Below are 19,513 nucleotides of genomic sequence, written 5' to 3'. Positions count from 1 at the left end.
CATCTACACAATCGTATGACGATAAAAAAAACTAAACTGATCGAAACAACAAAACTCACATGACAACTTAATCTTTCCACCCACCCATTTGGTTATTTGGCAGTGACAACGATCCATACATACAAGCCCTATCACTTTGGGTACTTTTCTCGGAAAAAGGACTGGGAACCAACACGCAATCGATAGATCGATTGCAGCTGTTGGACGACACGTATCCTGCATTTTACTTTAATGAAAAAGAGACAACAAGTTGCTAATAGATCATGTTGCAGGGACATGTTGCAGCTCGTCGTAGCGTGCTACTACTGGCTAGCGTAGGGATCAATTCTTGTTAATTGACAACTTGCATAGCATAATTGACCGTACGTGGTATAGTACTACTGGCACCATGTCATCTTCTTTTTTCTATGAACAACCAGTATACTCCGTAGAAAGGCCATTGGTCACATACGGTAGGCGTGTTTCTTTAAGCATCTCCAGCCGTTTCCCCGGGAAGCCCTCGGAATCCTTTTTTTCATCCGGATGAACGAAAGCGGTCCAGCCGCGTTCTCGGAATCTCGTTTTCGCTCGGATTTGGGCTTTCATCCGTCCGGCGAGCCTAGGTCATCCCTGGCCCTCTGGGGAGCGCTCGAGGACTACGGACGAAACGAAAGCGCGGGAAACATCGAGAAAGCTCCCCGCGCGCATGGTGGCCCCGACTTGTCGGCGACAGAGGCCAATCGTCTTCCGCGCTTCAAAAGCATGCCGCCGGTCAGACTTCGCCGGACGCGTAGCTTCCACGCGCCGTCGCCTCGGATTCACGCGCGGCTCTCTCTATTTATCACGGAACCTACCGCGTCTCGCCGCATTCACCACCGCCGTCTCCCTCCTCCCTAGCCCTATCTTCTCCCCCCAATCCACCTCCAACCGCGAGCAATGGCGGGCCACGGCGTGGCGAACAACGGCTTCTGCCGCCGCTCCCTACACCAGTGGGAGGCGGGACACCTGCACATGGCGAGCTACCCGGCGCCGCCGGACTTCCGCGTGCCCGAGGATGGCGCCTGAGCGCGGGGGGAGTCCCGATCCCACCGCTTCCGGTGGGAGGCGACGAGCTCGACGCCGCTATCGACGTTGTGCTGGTCACCCTCACTGACGAGCAGCGCGCGGAGGAGCGGTACCACGCCGACAACTACGACGCCTGGAACGAGTTCTTCCGTCTCCGGCACGAACGGGAACTCGCAGCGTACGACGTTCCTCCCCCTCCTCCAGCGCGTAACAACGCCGCCGGCCGCCGTTGCTGGTGGGGCGCGTCGGGCCGCACGCTCGCCCATGTTCTCACGGACATCGAGGCCGGCAACTCCCCCCTGGGGATGCCGCCGGCGGCACCGAACGCCGGGAACTCGAGCGATGATGACATGTAGTAGTTTATGTTTCCATGTCGCCGAATTCATATATATGTATGAATTCGGCCTATATATGTACGAACTCGCCTATATATCTTAAATATCATTAAATTTCGCTTATGTTTGACCTAGTTTCGCCTAGTTTTGTCTGAATTAGCTGTATTTTGTCAAAAACTTTCATCCATCCTGGGCTCATCACTGGATTCAGCGGGCCCAACTCATATACGAACTATCAAGATTTATAGTACCAAATCAATATTGAATATTGATAGATTAATTATAACATATATATATTATAATATATTTGTTTAATATAAATTGTTGATGTTTTATTTAATATAGTCGGTCAAAGTTTGAAAATGTTAACTTTTGGACAAAATTTATATGTCGCCTCCTATGAGACGGAGGGAGTACTCTGTAGAAGGCCTCAATAAACCCCTCTATCGATATAACTGTCAAAGCAAAGCTATCCTTAATGGCAACCGATAAACCTGGCAATGGGTCAGTTAAATAGAATATGATCAACATCTTCAACCACCCCAGGTGCACACAAAATTCATATCCAAGACATTTTCTAAGAACCGATTTAACTAGCCGAGTCCATAGATACGTCTGAATTTAGACAAATCTTCAACGTTTTTTTATAAATAGAGGTGTTTTTTTTCCGAGATCCCAATGTAACCTACTTTCATTGCCGATCTAAGACTGCTCCCTCCAAAATGGCAACCCTTGCCTCCACAATTCAAGCCCAAAAGATCTAGGAGTCAGCTTGCTTCTCGTTTCGTTGTAGTGGCTCGATTTGGCGCTGAGAACGCACTTACATCATGGTGTCTTCTGAGTTACAACTTGATTCAGTGGTTCAACATTTTCAGATACGGATATATTTACACACTAAATACACGTATAGATACAACAATATATAAACAAAGTTGAATCAGTCATTTGTGGAGGTAGCGAGTACTACCTCCGTTTCAACGAATAAGGCGCCCTCGTTTTACGTGCTTTGTATTTGTCTAAGAATTACTTCAAATAGATAAAGGTTATTTGTATAAAATTAATAGCATTAAAAAGTGTTTTTAACACGAATCCAATGATACTAATTACATATAAGATAATTATAATTTTGTTGCTTAATTTTTATGATCAAATTTCATCTTGAAATACGCGTGCGCCTTATTGCTTGAAACGGAGGTATTACGTGTATCTACAGCGATAGCATCATTGCCCGAAATTTCCTTTTAGTTAGAAGGGTGCTGACTGACAGGAATATGCAGCTGCATTTGCATGTGGCGAAAGCAGGAACATGTGATATAGAGAATTCCTCAGACCCGTGGAAATGTGGAATGGAGAAAGAAAATGGAAGGAAGCAACAACACGAGGATAAAGAGCAAGTAGCAGCAGAGAGGACGTGTAAAAGCGCAGAAAGGTCCACGAGTACATGCTACACAGTGGCGGTGCCTCTCAACTTGGCCAACTTGCCGAAACAAACCCGTCAGAAATCAAGTGATCGATTCTCTCTCGTTTCACATCATCTCATCTCCTCCTCAAGCTCAAAGTCTACTTGACAATAGTTTATGTTATCCACCGACCGGCAGTAGTGAACGCCCCCACGATACCAAATCGATCGATCGATCGGCGTCCGGTTTGGTCGGTGTTCTCGTGTCCCCGCGGCGTGCGTGCATGCACCTGAAGCACTGAGGCGAATATAGCATGCTGACATAGGGCCACACGAGGTTCTCTTATCAAATTTGATCAAACTATTTTGAAATATGACTCCTAAGTTCGACAAAACTATTTGAGGGAATCTGACTCCTAAATTCGGCGTCAGTGAAAACGGCGGAGAAGTTGTGCACATCGATGCCACGGCGCCGAAACACGATAGACGCCAAATTGCAAGGAGCTGAAGCAAGTTCGGCGCCTATGGAAATGGCGTCAAGCTCTTGGAGTTGTTCCATGCCAATGTTAAACAATGGACGATGACGATGACGGGCATCGTTCTCCCCCACGAGACATCGTTTTTGGAGCTAATGCCGGCGTTTCATCTACCTCGGCGACGTTGCCAAGTCTCGGCAGCGAAATCTCAGTGATGGAAGAGGTTTGCTCGAATCGCGCAGGGTGGCGATGTCATCTGGCGTCGATGGTAGGCCTATCAAGGTCAATGTGTTGATCCACCCTGAAGATGGGTCGGCGAAAGATGGTGGCATCGACTTCTCGAGTGTGTGTAGTGGTGTGCGTTCAGGGTTTGCTGGAGCGATTTAAATTCCCGACTCACTATGGAGTGTTTTGGTGAGGCCTCCAGTTTTCTTATGATTTGCGTTGGTGAGGTTCGGGCATGATGCCCCGACACAATCATCCCATTCGTTAAGCTTGTAGGTGTTACGACATATGTAGTACTTGTTAGTGAGGTGGCTTCAATTTGATCTTTGCAATTTTCTTATAAGGCTCCAGTGAATAATTTTAATAAGACAAAGTTGTGTGCATCTTTTAAATGCAGAGCCTGAGGGTAGAACCTTTATTTCGAAAAAAATGTTAAACAATGGACGTTTCGTCTATGTTTTTATTTTTCGCGGTGTGAAGAAATACATGTTTTCGAACATACCAGTTATAATACCGTTCAAGATTTATCCAACCAATTTATCAATTTATCCAAATTTATATATATATTTTTTAAATTAAGTAAATTATATAATTGTCAACAAATTTCGTTACACAAAAAGTTTTCTCAGTGATAAGCCGAATAAGGCGAGATTCTGAAAATACCGGCAGACAAAAAAAAAGCTAAGCTACCAGAAGCAGGGCCTTGTGCACGTGTACGGACCGATCCATGCAGCAGATGAAGATGAATCGGACACACGTCGACAGTACAGGAGACGATCTAGAACTTGGAACTTCGAATAGAGAGGCAGGCGTGACGAGGGGGTTGAACGTAGGCATCCATGGCGCATGGGGTTAACTGGGAACATGTGTCGCCGGAGGGCGACGAGACGAAGAGAATCAATCATGGATTGGATGGGTGGATGCTAGCTGCACGTGCCCACGGAGAAAGGGGATGGATTGGATGTGACCTGCACGACAACAACTCCTCTGCACACCCGGTGAGATTTCCAAGAGATTTGAGTTCATAGGCTTCTTTTTAGATCAACAGTTCACATATTTCTTTCAAGGTATGATAAGCATTAAGCTAGTACTACGCAAGACAAGAGAAAGAGTGCTCAAACACACAAATTCAGATGCCACAGGATCAGACTATACACAGATCCAAATGCTTTCAACCATTTACCAACCAACCAGACATTTGAAGTACAGATCCAAATGCTTTCAATCATTTGCCAACGAACCAGACATAAGTAACACACACAAAACTGAAGTATATGTAGAAAAACATAACCTGAGTAACATACAACAGTGACTAGAAAAAACTTGAATATAGCAAGTACTGCTAACTCAAATTAAAATACATGCCCAAGGAAAACAATTTACAGATCAAATGTTATGTGCCAAGTTCTGAACAAAGGTATGCAGTACATACGGGGAGTAATAAACTGCAATGTGTGAATGACAATCACCTCCGTTTACCAGGATGAAAGACGGCTCATGTTATGTTAATTTCGTTTTAACCTGAACTGATGGCACAGATTATACCAATGATTAATTCCACCATGTCCGATCAGATAAAGCAGTAATCACAGGATCCATAGAGGAACTCAGTACGGGAGCTATAGTTGAGGAAGAAACCTAGATTCTCTCTAATCTTGGTTAAGAAACTGTGGCCCATATAATTTACAAATGTGGGAGGTATAGTACAACATGATGTGGAACATTATCAACTAATCAGGACCTGCAACTAATCTACCCAAAATCCCAGAATAATCAACCATCCGCAACTTCGCGTCTTAGTGAACCAGCAAGGAAAGCATCTGCGTTGTTGAACTTCTGAGGAATGCAGTTAAGTTTTTATCAGTAGCCTTAGTTTCCTGTCATGCTTTATCATCGAACTTACAGTCTCTACGACCAACACGGTCTGCAAAAGAATGACAAACAATAATTCAAATATAGATGTAAAGGGGACATGCATGATGTTTGGGCAAGTAAAAAAAAGTCAGAAAACACAAATATTAAAGCTGAGATGTTTGTTGGAAGTAGATCGATTTCCAGGACTGGAACGCTGAATGTATATGCTCACAAGGGATAGCTACCTGAAGGCAGGTATAAGCCAAGCCAGTAGCAAAGTAGAAATTTGCATTACCAGTACCCTGCAAGCATTGCCATGTTAGTAGCGGTACGCTAGATGTGGCGAGGGAAGGAAGGAGGGAGAAAGATACCCTCCAGATCCATAGGTTGTGCATGACAGGGCTCAGGAGTGAGACTCCGATATATCCGAAAAACAAGAAGAAGGTGAATTGCATCTCTGCGACATGGAAAGATATAACATTAACTTCATATAATATTAGACAGCAATTTAAAGTAACTGGTACAGAATTTTAGCTACCTGCTAATTCATTGGCAAATAAGCCCAGAAGTCCTAGATATAGAGCTGAATCTCCAGCCTTGAAGAAATGCATGGATTTAGGTATAAGAACAGAGAGCAAAACATGAAATAAGGAATTATAGCATTAACCTTTGGTACCGGTACATCAGAAATATCATGTAAAATGTACTCACCGAGGGATAAGACTTCAACATGGCGACAATTGCTGTGTAAACAAAGGCGAGGAAGCACGGTCGATGCTTTAAACGGATTGCCAACGGCAAGACCATAAAGATAATGTTCATATTAAAGACTATAAGGAAGAAGCTTCTGAAGAAGTCGAAGACTTCGGCAAAGAAATACCTGCATTAATTCCCAAACGGATGAGATTAGTCAAATTATACCTGGGTTATTGTTATACTTGTTTTAACAAGACTTACCATAACACGCCAATATTTGGTGATAAATCCTTCACTGTAAGGATAAAACCATATGTCCTGCAGAAACATGGCAGGAGTCAATACTAGGCATATGGTAGCAGATAAAACCCAGTCAATTCCTAACCAAGACAACTTTGACAGAATGAGGCTCAATAACAAAGCCTGCATGTGGGAGAAACGGAGAGAATGCGAGAAAATGCTGATTGGAGTATGCAAATATTCAACATTGAATTCATAATCAAGTGATATATTCATTTCTCCCTTAGAATCCATCTTGAACAGAGAACGTTTTAACAGAAACTACTACGCACACTAACATGAATTTGATGGTCAAATAAATGGTCAGGCATCTTACTTTTCAAACATCTCCTGAAGGCCACCCGCTTTATTTAGAATAATGCTGTTCAATACCAGCACATAACATGACCAGATAAACACCCACAACATGAAGTGGAGTACTGGTTTCCATGAGATTTGTCCAAAACCTCTTTGGCTAGTACTTTTTCCAAGATCCGAAATGTCAACTTCACTGGCACTTAATCCTTTTTGAAGAAAAACTTTGGCTGGAGGAGTATCTGGGCCATAACCCAGTAAAAGAGTAACCTGAAAAACATATAGTTAGATCAGCAGTGCAGATAAATGACACACAAGTGTGAACATTGAAAAACAAAATGGTTGTGGCACATACCGGTAAAATGAGGATTGCAGGATAAAGAGAAAGGTGTGTTGCCATAACATAACCAAAGGCAGCGAGTGGCGCGAGACCTAAAAAATTGTAAGGATATTTTAACTAGCATCAGACTTGGGCAATTCTAGGTTGCTCGAACATCAATATACCATCTTCGAGGAAAATTTGACCAACTGAAGATTTGCTGAATAAAAGGCCAAGAAAGTAAAGCAAAATGAAATAAAACAACTAGTTTAAGTAATATACTCCATCTGTCCCAATATAGGTGGCGCCCTTTTTCGAGGTCTAAGTTTGACCATCAATTTGTATGTCACACAAGCACAAGTTATATCATCAAATGCGTAATTGCATAAGGATTCTAATGATATAATTTTTATAACAAGTAACATATGTTTTGTTGGTCAAATTAGTTGTCAAAGTTAAAGCATGGAAAATGATGGCACTATATCTATTGGGACAGAGGAAGTAAGAGATATTAACTAGGCATTAGTAAACAGAGAGGGAACATAGAGAGTTTCACTTACGGGAACATGCTCCATATATCATTACCACAACCATTAAATTCTCGATTGGTGACGTACATGAACCCACACAGGTGATTATTGTCCAAGGGTTCCACAAATATATTAGAGAAGCAGTATCTCCCGCACTTGCATTCACTGCAAGTATCAATAAAAATGATAAGTAGCAATATAACAAGTACTAAGCAATCACAAGCAGCATCTGATCAAAACAAACATGGTGTTTCATTCACACCTTTCCAGACTAGGTTGTTGGCCTCTCAAAAAAAAAATGGTACTATCAGGGAAGAAATGACTATACAATTTAAATTCCATGATGCAAATCAATAATACTTTTTATATTCCTTGTAACAGAAAAGTCACCAAAGTGGGATTCCTTCTTTCGGAAAATATCAGAGTTCAGAAGGATTACATTTATGAACAAAATATCTCGAAGTTGCTTGTATGTTACCAGAATCAAAAATTCAAATCTTCCATGCTGGGAGGAGGCATGGAGCTATGTGTAGTAGTTGCTAAAACAAGTAGGTGGCAAGCAAAAAGCAAATTTAGTTCTCAAGATTCAATAAAGCACAGTCAACTGGCATGACTTACCTGGATCGTTTACTGATTTTGCGAGGTCAAGGGACTTCAAGCTTTTGCCGCGTGCTATTTGGAGTGTGCGCCCAGTTGATCGGATGAGCATAGCAGCTATAAAATCTACAGCCACAAAAACCAAACTGTGTGGTGCATTCATGAGTTTAAGATAAATCACATGACTGCCAACAACATGCATAGGTCATGGAAAATATTTAAGGTCACATTTTCTTCGGTTCGAATGATAAAGCAAAACCTATTTGAACTGTTTTTAATATTTAAGGTCACATTTTCTTCTGTTCGAATGATAAAGCAAAGCTTATTTGAACTGTTTTTTCTTCTATGAAAATCAGGTATACATGAACAAGCTTTCAATCTTAGACAAACAGATACTGGTTCCAATGAAAAGGCATATGCCAACTTATTTACCTGCAATATATGTGGGCGTGGTGTCCACCTGACCTGTGACACCATGGAGCATTAGAATGGTAACATTTCAAATGACGATCTGATCGAAGGAAGAGATATTGCAACAGCAGTAGCATCGAAGAAATGATCACAGAAGCATCAAGATGAAGGGACCAATTACCTTTTGCTGGTTAATGGGCCAAGAACCGATAGCAGCAAAGGAGAACCATGATACATGGAACCTGAAAGACAGATTGTTCATCAGGGTGGATCATCCCTTGCAGGTTCATACTGTAACAAAATGTCACTGCTAAGCCATGAAATGTAATTGCAACAAAAATCTGGGCATCTGATGCTAAGTAGGAGCCATATCATATTCCAGCAATTACAAGTTATCAGTAGTTTAGTACTTAATGGCGATTATCAGTAGTCAGAAGGAACCCAGTCAAGCGTGTGGAAATTGCTCTACACTACCTAATAATACCACCTCGAATACCACTATCGCGGCCTCAAACGTGTGTTCGCTATGCGAAGTGCTCAAAGTTAGCAAAGCGAGCAAGGAGGGGAAGTGCGCAACCTACCGGAATAGGGGGACATGGACGCCTGCTTCAGCCAGTATCCTTCTGCCACTGCAACATACACAGAGGTCCAATTACGGCGACATCACATGGGGGGCTGGGGTTTGCAGGGGAGGAAGGGATGCGAGTGCGCAGTTGCTTACGGCGGCGGAGGGATGTGAGGGGGGTGGAGACCTCCGGGCGGGAGGAAAGGTGGAGGTCCCCGCCGAAGAGCACCAGGACGAGGCGGAACCCGACGGCCGCCGCGGCCATCGACCAGTAGTGCCGGATCGCCATCGCCGCCGATCTGAGCAGCCCCGTCTTCTCGGCAGTGACCGGAGCAGTTCTAGGCCAGTGGGCTGATTCGCTTGCTAGTGGCCGGCAGGGGAAGACGCTCCCGTGGTCAGGCCCATCGCCTACACAGCCCAACAAGCTCGCCGGGCGGACGGCGAGGTCCGGCAACCGTGGGGGAGAGCCGGAGAGGGAAGGGGAGGGAAGCAGTGCCTGCACAGGCGGCTGGGCGTGCCGGCGGACGGCGAGCGACGAGCGGATCCAGCGTACGACGACGACGAGGACGGGAGGATGGGCCTTCAAAGCTAGCTTCAGGCTCCAGCAAATACGCCACGGACCACCACGATCGAGAGCCCATACAAACTCTGTCGTGCAATTCTCTAAATTTTAAACCTGACGGAAATGCACTATTGTATGCTCCCTTGACCTAAAAAAAATCAAAATTTCGGAATCTTTTTTACCCTTATTTCTCTACATTGTGCTCGCTTAAAGATTTGTTAAAAAGAATGATATTTTGCGTGGCTTGTGTAGAAAGGTAAAAAAAAATCCCCGGAAAAAGCCTTATTTTCACACCAAATTTTGTCTTTTTTTCACACGCGGCACATAAAAGAAATCATTTTTTCTTAAAATGACTTTGTATAACGTAGGACGTGAAGATGTACGCCCAAATTCTTTTTAAAAAATTAACATTTGTGAATATCTTTAAAATGTATTTTAAATAAAATAAGCACATACACCTAAGAGCAAAAACGCTATATTCGCATTCATATTTTCTCAACAAAAAATGGGCGGCTCACCGAGAAAATCGAAGTACAAACCATGAGGTTTAACAACTAAGTTCCAAATATTTAAACTTTTCCATTTATCGTAAATCAAACAACTTAAGATTTGATCACGTTAAGCAGACCGAAACCCTCACACCACACTGACACTTCTGCTGCCACTCCGCCGCATTGACCACTCGCATTCCAACGTCGGCGACCTAAATTGACCGCACCGCCGGCAAATCCAAGCTCCACGTGATGCCATGTTGTCCGGACACGGCTGAGCGGTTGCGGGGGTGGCCAGATTGGCCGCGGCGGAACCTCGAGCGGGCAAGGCGCTGGCAAGAAATCGGAGGCCGCAAAGAAGCGGTCAGACACGGCACGCCTCCGCGGCCCGTACCGGTACACGAAGTACGGGATGATGCCGCCGCCCGTGTTCAACCGGCGGGAGTGGAGCTTCTTCCGTCGCCCCGCCACCTGTGTTGCTTCCTCCGCCTCCTCTGCGTCAACTTCCTGCGCGCCACCATAGTCGGTGAAGATGGAGGTCAAGGACGCGCCCTGTTTTGCTCCCGGTGACTACGTCGAGAACGCGCTCGTGCGGATCCTCCCCACGCTCGAGGACGCAACCGACGTCCCGCACAGTGACTTCGTCAACGATCATCACCTCCCCACCATCCTTGGGCTCGTGTCGGAGACGAGCCGACGCAAAGCGGAGAAGGCGGAGGAGTGGCGCATGGTGGCAAAGTGGTAGAGGAAAGTTTACTATCGCTGTTCGCGCCACCGCCATGGCAATAGGCTCCGGTGAGCATCCCAGAGCCGAAATTTGGTATATAGGTTTTTGTGGCGTCGACTTTCTTTAGATTTAGATCAATTTTTTTATGGCTCCCGAGTACAGGAGATCAATTGTAGTACTTTTCAGTAATAAAGACTGTCGAACCAACGAAGATTTGAAGGTATTGGTTAGTAAGTTTGATAAGTAAAACAATAAAAAAGGTGCAGTGATTTGATATTTTGGGTGTGTAGTTTGCAATAAAATAAAGTGCAAGAAGTGAATGCTCTCAATGAGAGAAAGTCTAATACTTTATGCAGCAACAGGGCAAGCTCAAGTATGTGTGTGAACTTATATTTGACAAGCGTTTCCAAGGGCAGCATGTATTTACTTAGCATTTAGATTTCTACAGAACATGGTGAATATCTTGTCAAGTTTCATTCCCTTAGAGGGCCGACCCTGAATTAGGTGCAACCGTAAATATAAGCAAATCACCCGAGACTTGATGGTGAACTGGTGTGCTGCGTCAGGTGATACGTCCAAAACGTATCTACTTTCCCGAACACTTTTGCTATTGTTTTGCCTCTAATTTGTGTATTTTGGATACAACTAACACGGACTAACGCTGTTTTCAGCAGAATTGCCCTGGTGTCTCGTTTTTGTGCAGAAATTCAACTTTCAGGAAAATCCCCGGAATTAATGCCCAAGGGATTATTTTTCCAGAAGATTCACGGAGCCAGAAGGGCAGGCCAGGGGGGGCCACGGCCCCCACACCATGGGCCGGCGCAGCCTAGAAGGGGGGGGCGCCACCCTATGGTGAGGCCCCCTCGGCCGGCCTCCGACGCCCTCCTCTGGACTACTTAACGCCTTCGGCCTAAAAACGCACGGGGGTTAGACGAAATCGCCAGAAGACATCCAGAACGCCGCCACCATCGCGAAACTCCGTCTCGGGACCAGAAACTCCGTTCTGGCACTCTGCCGGGACGGGGAATTGGAGGAGATCATCGCCATCATCACCACCGACGCCTCTCCATCGACCAGCCATGTTTCCCCCATCCATGTGTGAGTAATTCCCCTGCTGTAGGCTGAAGGGGATGGTAGGGATTGGATGAGATTGGTCATGTAATAACATAAGATTGTTAGGGCATAGTGCCTAGTGTCCGTAATTGGTACTTTTATGATATTGTTGCAACTTGTTATGCTTAATGCTTGTCACTAGGGCCCGAGTGTCATCATCTCAGATCTGAACATGTTATCAATTCATGATGATATTCATTGCTTTATGATCTTACCTGCAAGTTGTATACACGTATTGTCGTCCGGAACCCGAGGCCCCAAAGTGACAGAAATTGAGACAACCGAAGGGGAAGGCGGTGATATGAGGATCACATGTGTTCACGGAGTGTTAATGCTTTGCTCCGGTGCTCTATTAAAAGGAGTACCTTAATTTCCAGTAGATTCCCTAGAGGCTCGGCTGCCACCGGCTGGTAGGACAAAAGATGTTGTGCAAGTTTCTCATTGCGAGCACGTACGACTAAATATGGAACACATGCCTATTGATTGATTAGTACTTGGATACCGTTTTATTACTATCTGCAAATGCCCTACCTTGATTGTTACATGAGTTTCTCTCATCCATGCAACGCCCGTTCATCCATCCATGTGCCTACAGTATTTTAATCTCGCTGTTTACTATAATCACTACTGCTGTCTTTGTTACACTGCTGCTCGATATTTCACCACTCGCTACTTCTATAAAACCGTTACTATCGATAAACTCTTGCGAGCAAGTCTGTTTCCAGTGCAGCTGAATTGACAACTCCGCTGTTAAGGCTTACAAATATTCTTTGGCTCCCCTTGTGTCGAATCAATAAATTGGATTTTACTTCCCTCGAAGACTCGTTGCGATCCCCTATACTTGTGGGTCATCAAGACTATTTTCCGGCACCGTTGTCGGGAGCATAGCTTTATTTGCAAGTTCACTTGGATTGATATTGTTTGCTGCAAATTCTCCATCATGGGTAAACCTCGCGATACTAAAGTCGCCATATTACCATCCACTACAAGAAAAGGAACAACTCTGAGTACCTCTGCTGCTCTTGATTCACCATCTGTGATAGATAAACTTGTTTCACCACCACAAGCTTCACATGCTGGTACTTCTGCTAGATCTGAAAATTTTTCTTATAATTTTGATGATGCTTCTTGATGTCTACGGGAGCTTCTATTCTTGTAGACAGTGTTGGGCCTCCAAGAGCAGAGGTTTGTAGAACAGCAGCAAGTTTCCCTTAAGTGGATTACCCAAGGTTTATCGATCTCAGGGAGGAAGAGGTCAAAGATATCCCTCTCATGCAACCCTGCAACCACAAAGCAAGAAGTCTCTTGTGTCCCCAACACACCTAATAGGTGCACTAGTTCGGCGAAGAGATAGTGAAATACAGGTGGTATGAATAAGTAGTAGCAACGGCACTCGTAAAAGTGCTTTGCCCAGGACAAGTAAACAAGCAGTAGTAACGCAGCAGTAGTAACGCAAGAAAAACAAGAAACAAGCAACGATAGCAAGTATTTAGGAACAAGGCCTAGGGATTAGACTTTCACTAGTGGACACTCTCAACATTGATCACATAACGCAACGGATAAATGCATACTCTACACTCTTGTTGGATGATGAACACATTGCGTAGGATTACACGAACCCTCAATGCCGGAGTTAACAAGCTCCACAATAATGCTCATATTTTAGTAACCTTTAGTGTAAGATAGATCAAAAGACTAAACCAAGTACTAACATAGCATGCACACTCGTCACCTTCATGCATATGTAGGAGGAATAGATCACATCAATATTATCATAGCAATAGTTAACTTCGCAATCTACAAGAGATCATGATCATAGCATAAACCAAGTACTAACACGGTGCACACACCGTCACCTTTACACACGTGCAGGAGGAATAAACTACTTTAATAACATTGCTAGAGTAGCACATAGATAAATTGTGATACAAAACACATTGCAATCATAAAGAGATATAAATAAGCACCTCACTATGCCATTCAACAGCGAATAAGTATTCTGTGAAATATAGCCTAAGAGACCCACACGGTGCACACACTGTCACCTTTACACTCGTGGGACAAGGAGTCTCCGGAGATCACATAAGTAAAACTCACTTGACTAGCATAGTGACATCTAGATTACAAGCATCATCATATGAATCTCAATCATGTAAGGCAGCTCATGAGATTATTGTATTGAAGTACATAGGAGAGATATGAACCACATAGCTACCGGTACAGCCCCGAGCCTCGATGGAGAACTACTCCCTCCTCATGGGAGCAGCAGCGGTGATGAAGATGGCGGTGGAGATGGCAGCGGTGTCGATGGAGAAGCCTTCCGGGGCACTTCCCCGCTCCGGCAGGGTGCCGGAACAGAGACTCCGTCCCCGCATCTTGGCTTCGCGATGGCGGCGGCTCTGGAAGGTTTTCCGTATCGTGGTTCTTCGCATCAGGGGTTTCGCGACGGAGGCATTATATAGGCGAAGAGGCGGCGCGGGAGGGTCAAAGGGGTGGCCACACCATAGGCTGGCGCGGCCAGGGCCCAGGCCGCGCCACCCTATCATCTGGGGCCCACAGGGCCCCCTCCGCGGCTCTCGGGTGTTCCGGATGCTTCCGGTGAAAATAGGAACCCGGGTCTTCGTTTCGTCCAATTCCGAGAATATTTCGTTACTAGGATTTCGAAACCAAAAACAAGCAGAAAAACGGAACCGGCACTTCGGCATCTTGTTAATAGGTTAGTTCCGGAAAATGCACGAATATGACATAAAGTGTGCATAAAACATGTAGGTATCATCAATAATATGGCATAGAACATAAGAAATTATCGATACGTCGGAGACGTATCAAGCATCCCCAAGCTTAGTTCTGCTCGTCCCGAGCGAGGTAAAACGATAACAAAGATAATTTCTGAAGTGATATGCCATCATAACCTTGATCATACTATTTGTAAACATATGTAGTGGATGCAGCGATCAAAACAATGGTAATGATATGAGTAAACATGTGAATCATAAAGCAAAGACTTTTCATGAATAGTACTTCAAGACAAGTATTAATAAGTCTTGCATAAGAGTTAACTCATAAAGCAATAAATCAAAGTAAAGGCATTGAAGCAACACAAAGGAAGATTAAGTTTCAGCGGTTGCTTTCAACTTGTAACATGTATATCTCATGGATAATTGTCAACATAGAGTAATATAACAAGTACAATATGCAAGTATGTAGGAATCAATGCACAGTTCACACAAGTGTTTGCTTCTTGAGGTGGAGAGAGATAGGTGAACTGACTCAACATAAAAGTAAAAAGAATGGTCCTTCAAAGAGGAAAGCATCGATTGCTATATTTGTGCTAGAGCTTTTATTTTGAAAACATGAAACAATTTTGTCAACGGTAGTAATAAAGCATATGAGTTATGAAAGTTATATCTTACAAGTTGCAAGTCTCATGCATAGTATACTAATAGTGCCCGCACCTTGTCCTAATTAGCTTGGACTACCGGATCTTTGCAATGCACATGTTTTAACCAAGTGTCACAATGGGGTACCTCCATGCCGCCCGTACAAAGGTCTAAGGAGAAAGCTCGCATTTTGGATTTCTCGCTTTTGATTATTCTCAACTTAGACATCCATACCGGGACAACATGGACAACAGATAATGGACTCCTCTTTAATGCATAAGCATGTGACAACAATTGTTATTCTCATATGAGATTGAGGATATATGTCCAAGATCGAAACTTCCACCATGAATCATGGCTTTAGTTAGCGGCCCAAAGTTCTTCTCTAACAATATGCATGCTCCAACCATAAAGGTGGTAGATCTCTCTTACTTCGGACAAGACGGACATGCATAGCAACTCACATGATATTCAACAAAGAATAGTTGATGGCGTCCCCGTAAGCATGGTTATCGCACAACAAGCAACTTAATAAGAGATAAAGTGCATAAGTACATATTCAATACCACAATAGTTTTTAAGCTATTTGTCCCATGAGCTATATATTGCAAAGGTGAATGATGGAATTTTAAAGGTAGCACTCAAGCAATTTACTTTGGAATGGCGGATAAATACCATGTAGTAGGTAGGTATGGTGGACACAAATGGCATAGTGGTTGGCTCAAGGATTTTGGATGCATGAGAAGTATTCCCTCTCGATACAAGGTTTAGGCTAGCAAGGTTATTTGAAACAAACACAAGGATGAACGGTGCAGCAAAACTCACATAAAAGACATATTGTAAACATTATAAGACTCTACACCGTCTTCCTTGTTGTTCAAAACTCAATACTAGATGTTATCTAGGCTCTAGAGAAACCAAATATGCAAACCAAATTAGCAAGCTCTAAGTGTTTCTTCATTAATGGGTGCAAAGTATATGATGCAAGAGCTTAAACATGAGCACAACAATTGCCAAGTATCAAATTATCCAAGACATTTTAGAGTTACTACATGTAGTATTTTCCAATTCCAACCATATAACAATTTAACAAAGAAGAAACTTCGCCATGAATACTATGAGTAGAGCCTAAGGACATAATTGTCCATATGCTACAGCGGAGCGTGTCTCTCTCCCACAAAGTGAATGCTAGGATCCATTTTATTCAAACAAAACAAAAAACAAAAACAAACCGACGCTCCAAGCAAAGTGCATAAGATGTGACGGAATAAAAATATAGTTTCGGGGGAGGAACTCGATAATGTTGTCGATGAAGAAGGGGATGCCTTGGGCATCCCCAAGCTTAGACGCTTGAGTCTTCTTATAATATGCAGGGGTGAACCACCGGGCATCCCCAAGCTTAGAGCTTTCACTCTCCTTGATCTTATTGCATCATACTCCTCTCTTGATCCTTGAAAACTTCCTCCACACCAAACTCGAAACAACTCATTAGAGGGTTAGTGCATAATAAAAATTCACATGTTCAGAGGTGACACAATCATTCTTAATACTTCTGGACATTGCATAAAGCTACTGGACATTAATGGATCAAAGAAATTCATCCAACATAGCAAAAGAGGCAATGCAAAATAAAAGGCAGAATCTGTCAAAACAGAACAGTCCGTAAAGATGGATTTTATTAGGCCACCAGACTTGCTCAAATGAAAATGCTCAAATTTAATGAAAGTTGCGTACATATCCGAGTATCATGCACGTAAATTGGCTTAATTTTCTGAGCTACCTACAGGGAGGTAGACCCAGATTCGTGACAAGCAAAGAAATCTGGAACTGCGCAAGTAATCCAAATCTAGTACTTACTTTACTATCAAAGACTTTACTTGGCACAACAAAACATAAAACTAATATAAGGAGAGGTTGCTACAGTAGTAAACAACTTCCAAGACACAAATATAAAACAAAGTACTGTAGCAAAATATCACATGGGTTATCTCCCAAGAAGTTCTTTCTTTATAGCCGTTAAGATGGGCTCAAGTAGCTTTAATGATGCACTCGCAAGAAATAGTATTTGAAGCAAAAGAGAGCATCAAGAGGCAAATTCAAAACATATTTAAGTCTAACATGCTTCCTATGCATAGGAATCTTGTAAATAAACAAGTTCATGAAGAGCAAAGTAACAAGCATAGGAAGATAAAACAAGTATAGCTTCAAAAATTTCAGCACATAGAGAGGTGTTTTAGTAACATGAAAATTTCTACAACCATATTTTCCTCTCTCATAATAACTTTCAGTAGCATCATGAGCAAACTCAACAATATAACTATCACATAAAGCATTCTTATCATGAGTCTCATGCATACAATTATTACTCTCCACATAGGCATAATCAATTTTATTAGTTGTAGTGGGAGCAAATTCAACAAAGTAGCTATCATTATTATTCTCATAAAGTGTAGGAGGCATAGTATAATCACAACAAAATTTACTCTCCATAGTAGGTTGTACCAAAAGACCACTATCATTATAATCATAAATAGGAGGCAAAGTATCATCAAAGAAAATTTTCTCCTCAATGCTTGGGGGACTAAAAAGATCATGAAAACCAGCTTCCCCAAGCTTAGAACTTTCTATATTATTATCAACAATGGTGTTCAAAGCGTTCATACTAATATTACTACCAAGCATGCAAATAAGATTTCATAGGTTTTTTAATTTTCGCATCAAACAATCCATGTTTTAAATCAGGAAATAGAATAAGAAGCTCATTGTTGTCCATTATGCCAAACTAGTGTAAACAAGAAACAAAAAGATGCAATTGCAGGATCTAAAGGAAATAGCTTCGAGCACACACACGACGGCGACGTAAAAGTACTCATTACTCGGGACCGGAGTATGAGAGCCTTTTACCTTTCCTCCCCGGCAACGGCGCCGTAAAAGTGCTTGATGTCTACGGGAGCTTCTATTCTTGTAGACGGTGTTGGGCCTCCAAGAGCGAGAGGTTTGTAGAACAGCAAGCAAGTTTCCCTTAAGTGGATTACCCAAGGTTTATCGATCTCGGGGAGGAAGAGGTCAAAGATATCTCTCTCATGCAACCCCGCAACCACAAAGCAAGAAGTCTCTTGTGTCCCCAACACACCTAATAGGTGCACTAGTTCGGCGAAGAGATAGTGAAATACGAGTGGTATGAATAAGTAGTAGCAACGGCACCGGAAAAGTGCTTTGCCCGAGACAGTAGAACAAGCAAGTAGTAACGCAGCAGATAGTAACGCAAAGAAAACAAGAAACAAGCAAGCGATAGCGATATTTAGGAACAAGGCCTAGGGATTAGACTTTCACTAGTGGACACTCTCAACATTGATCACATAACAGTAACGGATAAATGCATACTCTACACTCTTGTTGGATGATGAACACATTGCGTAGGATTACACGAACCCTCAATGCCGGAGTTAACAAGCTCCACAATAATGCTCATATTTTAGTAACCTTTAGTGTAAGATAGATCAAAAGACTAAACCAAGTACTAACATAGCATGCACACTCGTCACCTTCATGCATATGTAGGAGGAATAGATCACATCAATATTATCATAGCAATAGTTAACTTCGCAATCTACAAGAGATCATGATCATAGCATAAACCAAGTACTAACACGGTGCACACACTGTCACCTTTACACACGTGCAGGAGGAATAAACTACTTTAATAACATTGCTAGAGTAGCACATAGATAAATTGTGATACAAAACACATTGCAATCATAAAGAGATATAAATAAGCACCTCACTATGCCATTCAACAGTGAATAAGTATTCTGTGAAATATAGCCTAAGAGACCCACACGGTGCACACACTCGTCACCTTTACACTCGTGGGACAAGGAGTCTCCGGAGATCACATAAGTAAAACTCACTTGACTAGCATAGTGACATCTAGATTACAAGCATCATCATATGAATCTCAATCATGTAAGGCAGCTCATGAGATTATTGTATTGAAGTACATAGGAGAGAGATGAACCACATAGCTACCGGCACAGCCCCGAGCCTCGATGGAGAACTACTCCCTCCTCATGGGAGCAGCAGCGGTGATGAAGATGGCGGTGGAGATGGCAGCGGTGTCGATGGAGAAGCCTTCCGGGGGCACTTCCCCGCTCCGGCAGGGTGCCGGAACGGAGACTCCTGTCCCCGCATCTTG

The 19,513-nt window shown here is 43.3% G+C and overlaps 1 protein-coding gene across 1 annotated transcript; it reads right to left on the bottom strand.

The window, feature by feature from the left end:
• Nucleotides 1-5,006: 5,006 nt before the first annotated feature.
• On the bottom strand, nt 5,007-9,522 carry LOC124674407 (phosphatidylinositol glycan anchor biosynthesis class U protein-like). Its single transcript, XM_047210456.1, has 14 exons — nt 9,202-9,522; nt 9,062-9,109; nt 8,662-8,722; nt 8,502-8,534; nt 8,091-8,215; nt 7,503-7,637; nt 6,979-7,055; nt 6,646-6,893; nt 6,291-6,347; nt 6,045-6,213; nt 5,872-5,929; nt 5,705-5,790; nt 5,579-5,635; nt 5,007-5,403 (listed from the first exon to the last, which is right to left on the bottom strand). The coding sequence occupies exons 1-14, from the start codon at nt 9,332-9,334 to the stop codon at nt 5,329-5,331; spliced, it is 1,362 nt and encodes a 453-aa protein (XP_047066412.1). The 5' UTR covers nt 9,335-9,522; the 3' UTR covers nt 5,007-5,328.
• Between the last annotated feature and the right edge of the window lie 9,991 nt (nt 9,523-19,513).

Source organism: Lolium rigidum, chromosome 7 (assembly GCF_022539505.1).
Source record: "Lolium rigidum isolate FL_2022 chromosome 7, APGP_CSIRO_Lrig_0.1, whole genome shotgun sequence".
In the NCBI taxonomy this organism is placed as follows: domain Eukaryota; kingdom Viridiplantae; phylum Streptophyta; class Magnoliopsida; order Poales; family Poaceae; genus Lolium; species Lolium rigidum.
Note: the sequence above shows the minus strand (reverse complement) of the source record. Positions and strands in the feature narration are given on the sequence as shown.

Excerpts from the sequence above, each read along its gene's own strand:
- LOC124674407 (XM_047210456.1), bottom strand. The coding sequence starts at position 9,334 with ATGGCGATCCGGCACTACTGGTCGATGGCCGCGGCGGCCGTCGGGTTC. Across the intron at positions 9,110-9,201 it reads CCTCACATCCCTCCGCCGCC|TGGCAGAAGGATACTGGCTG; the intron begins GTAAGCAACTGC and ends TGTATGTTGCAG. Across the intron at positions 7,056-7,502 it reads GATATATGGAGCATGTTCCC|GTCTCGCGCCACTCGCTGCC; the intron begins GTAAGTGAAACT and ends ACAATTTTTTAG.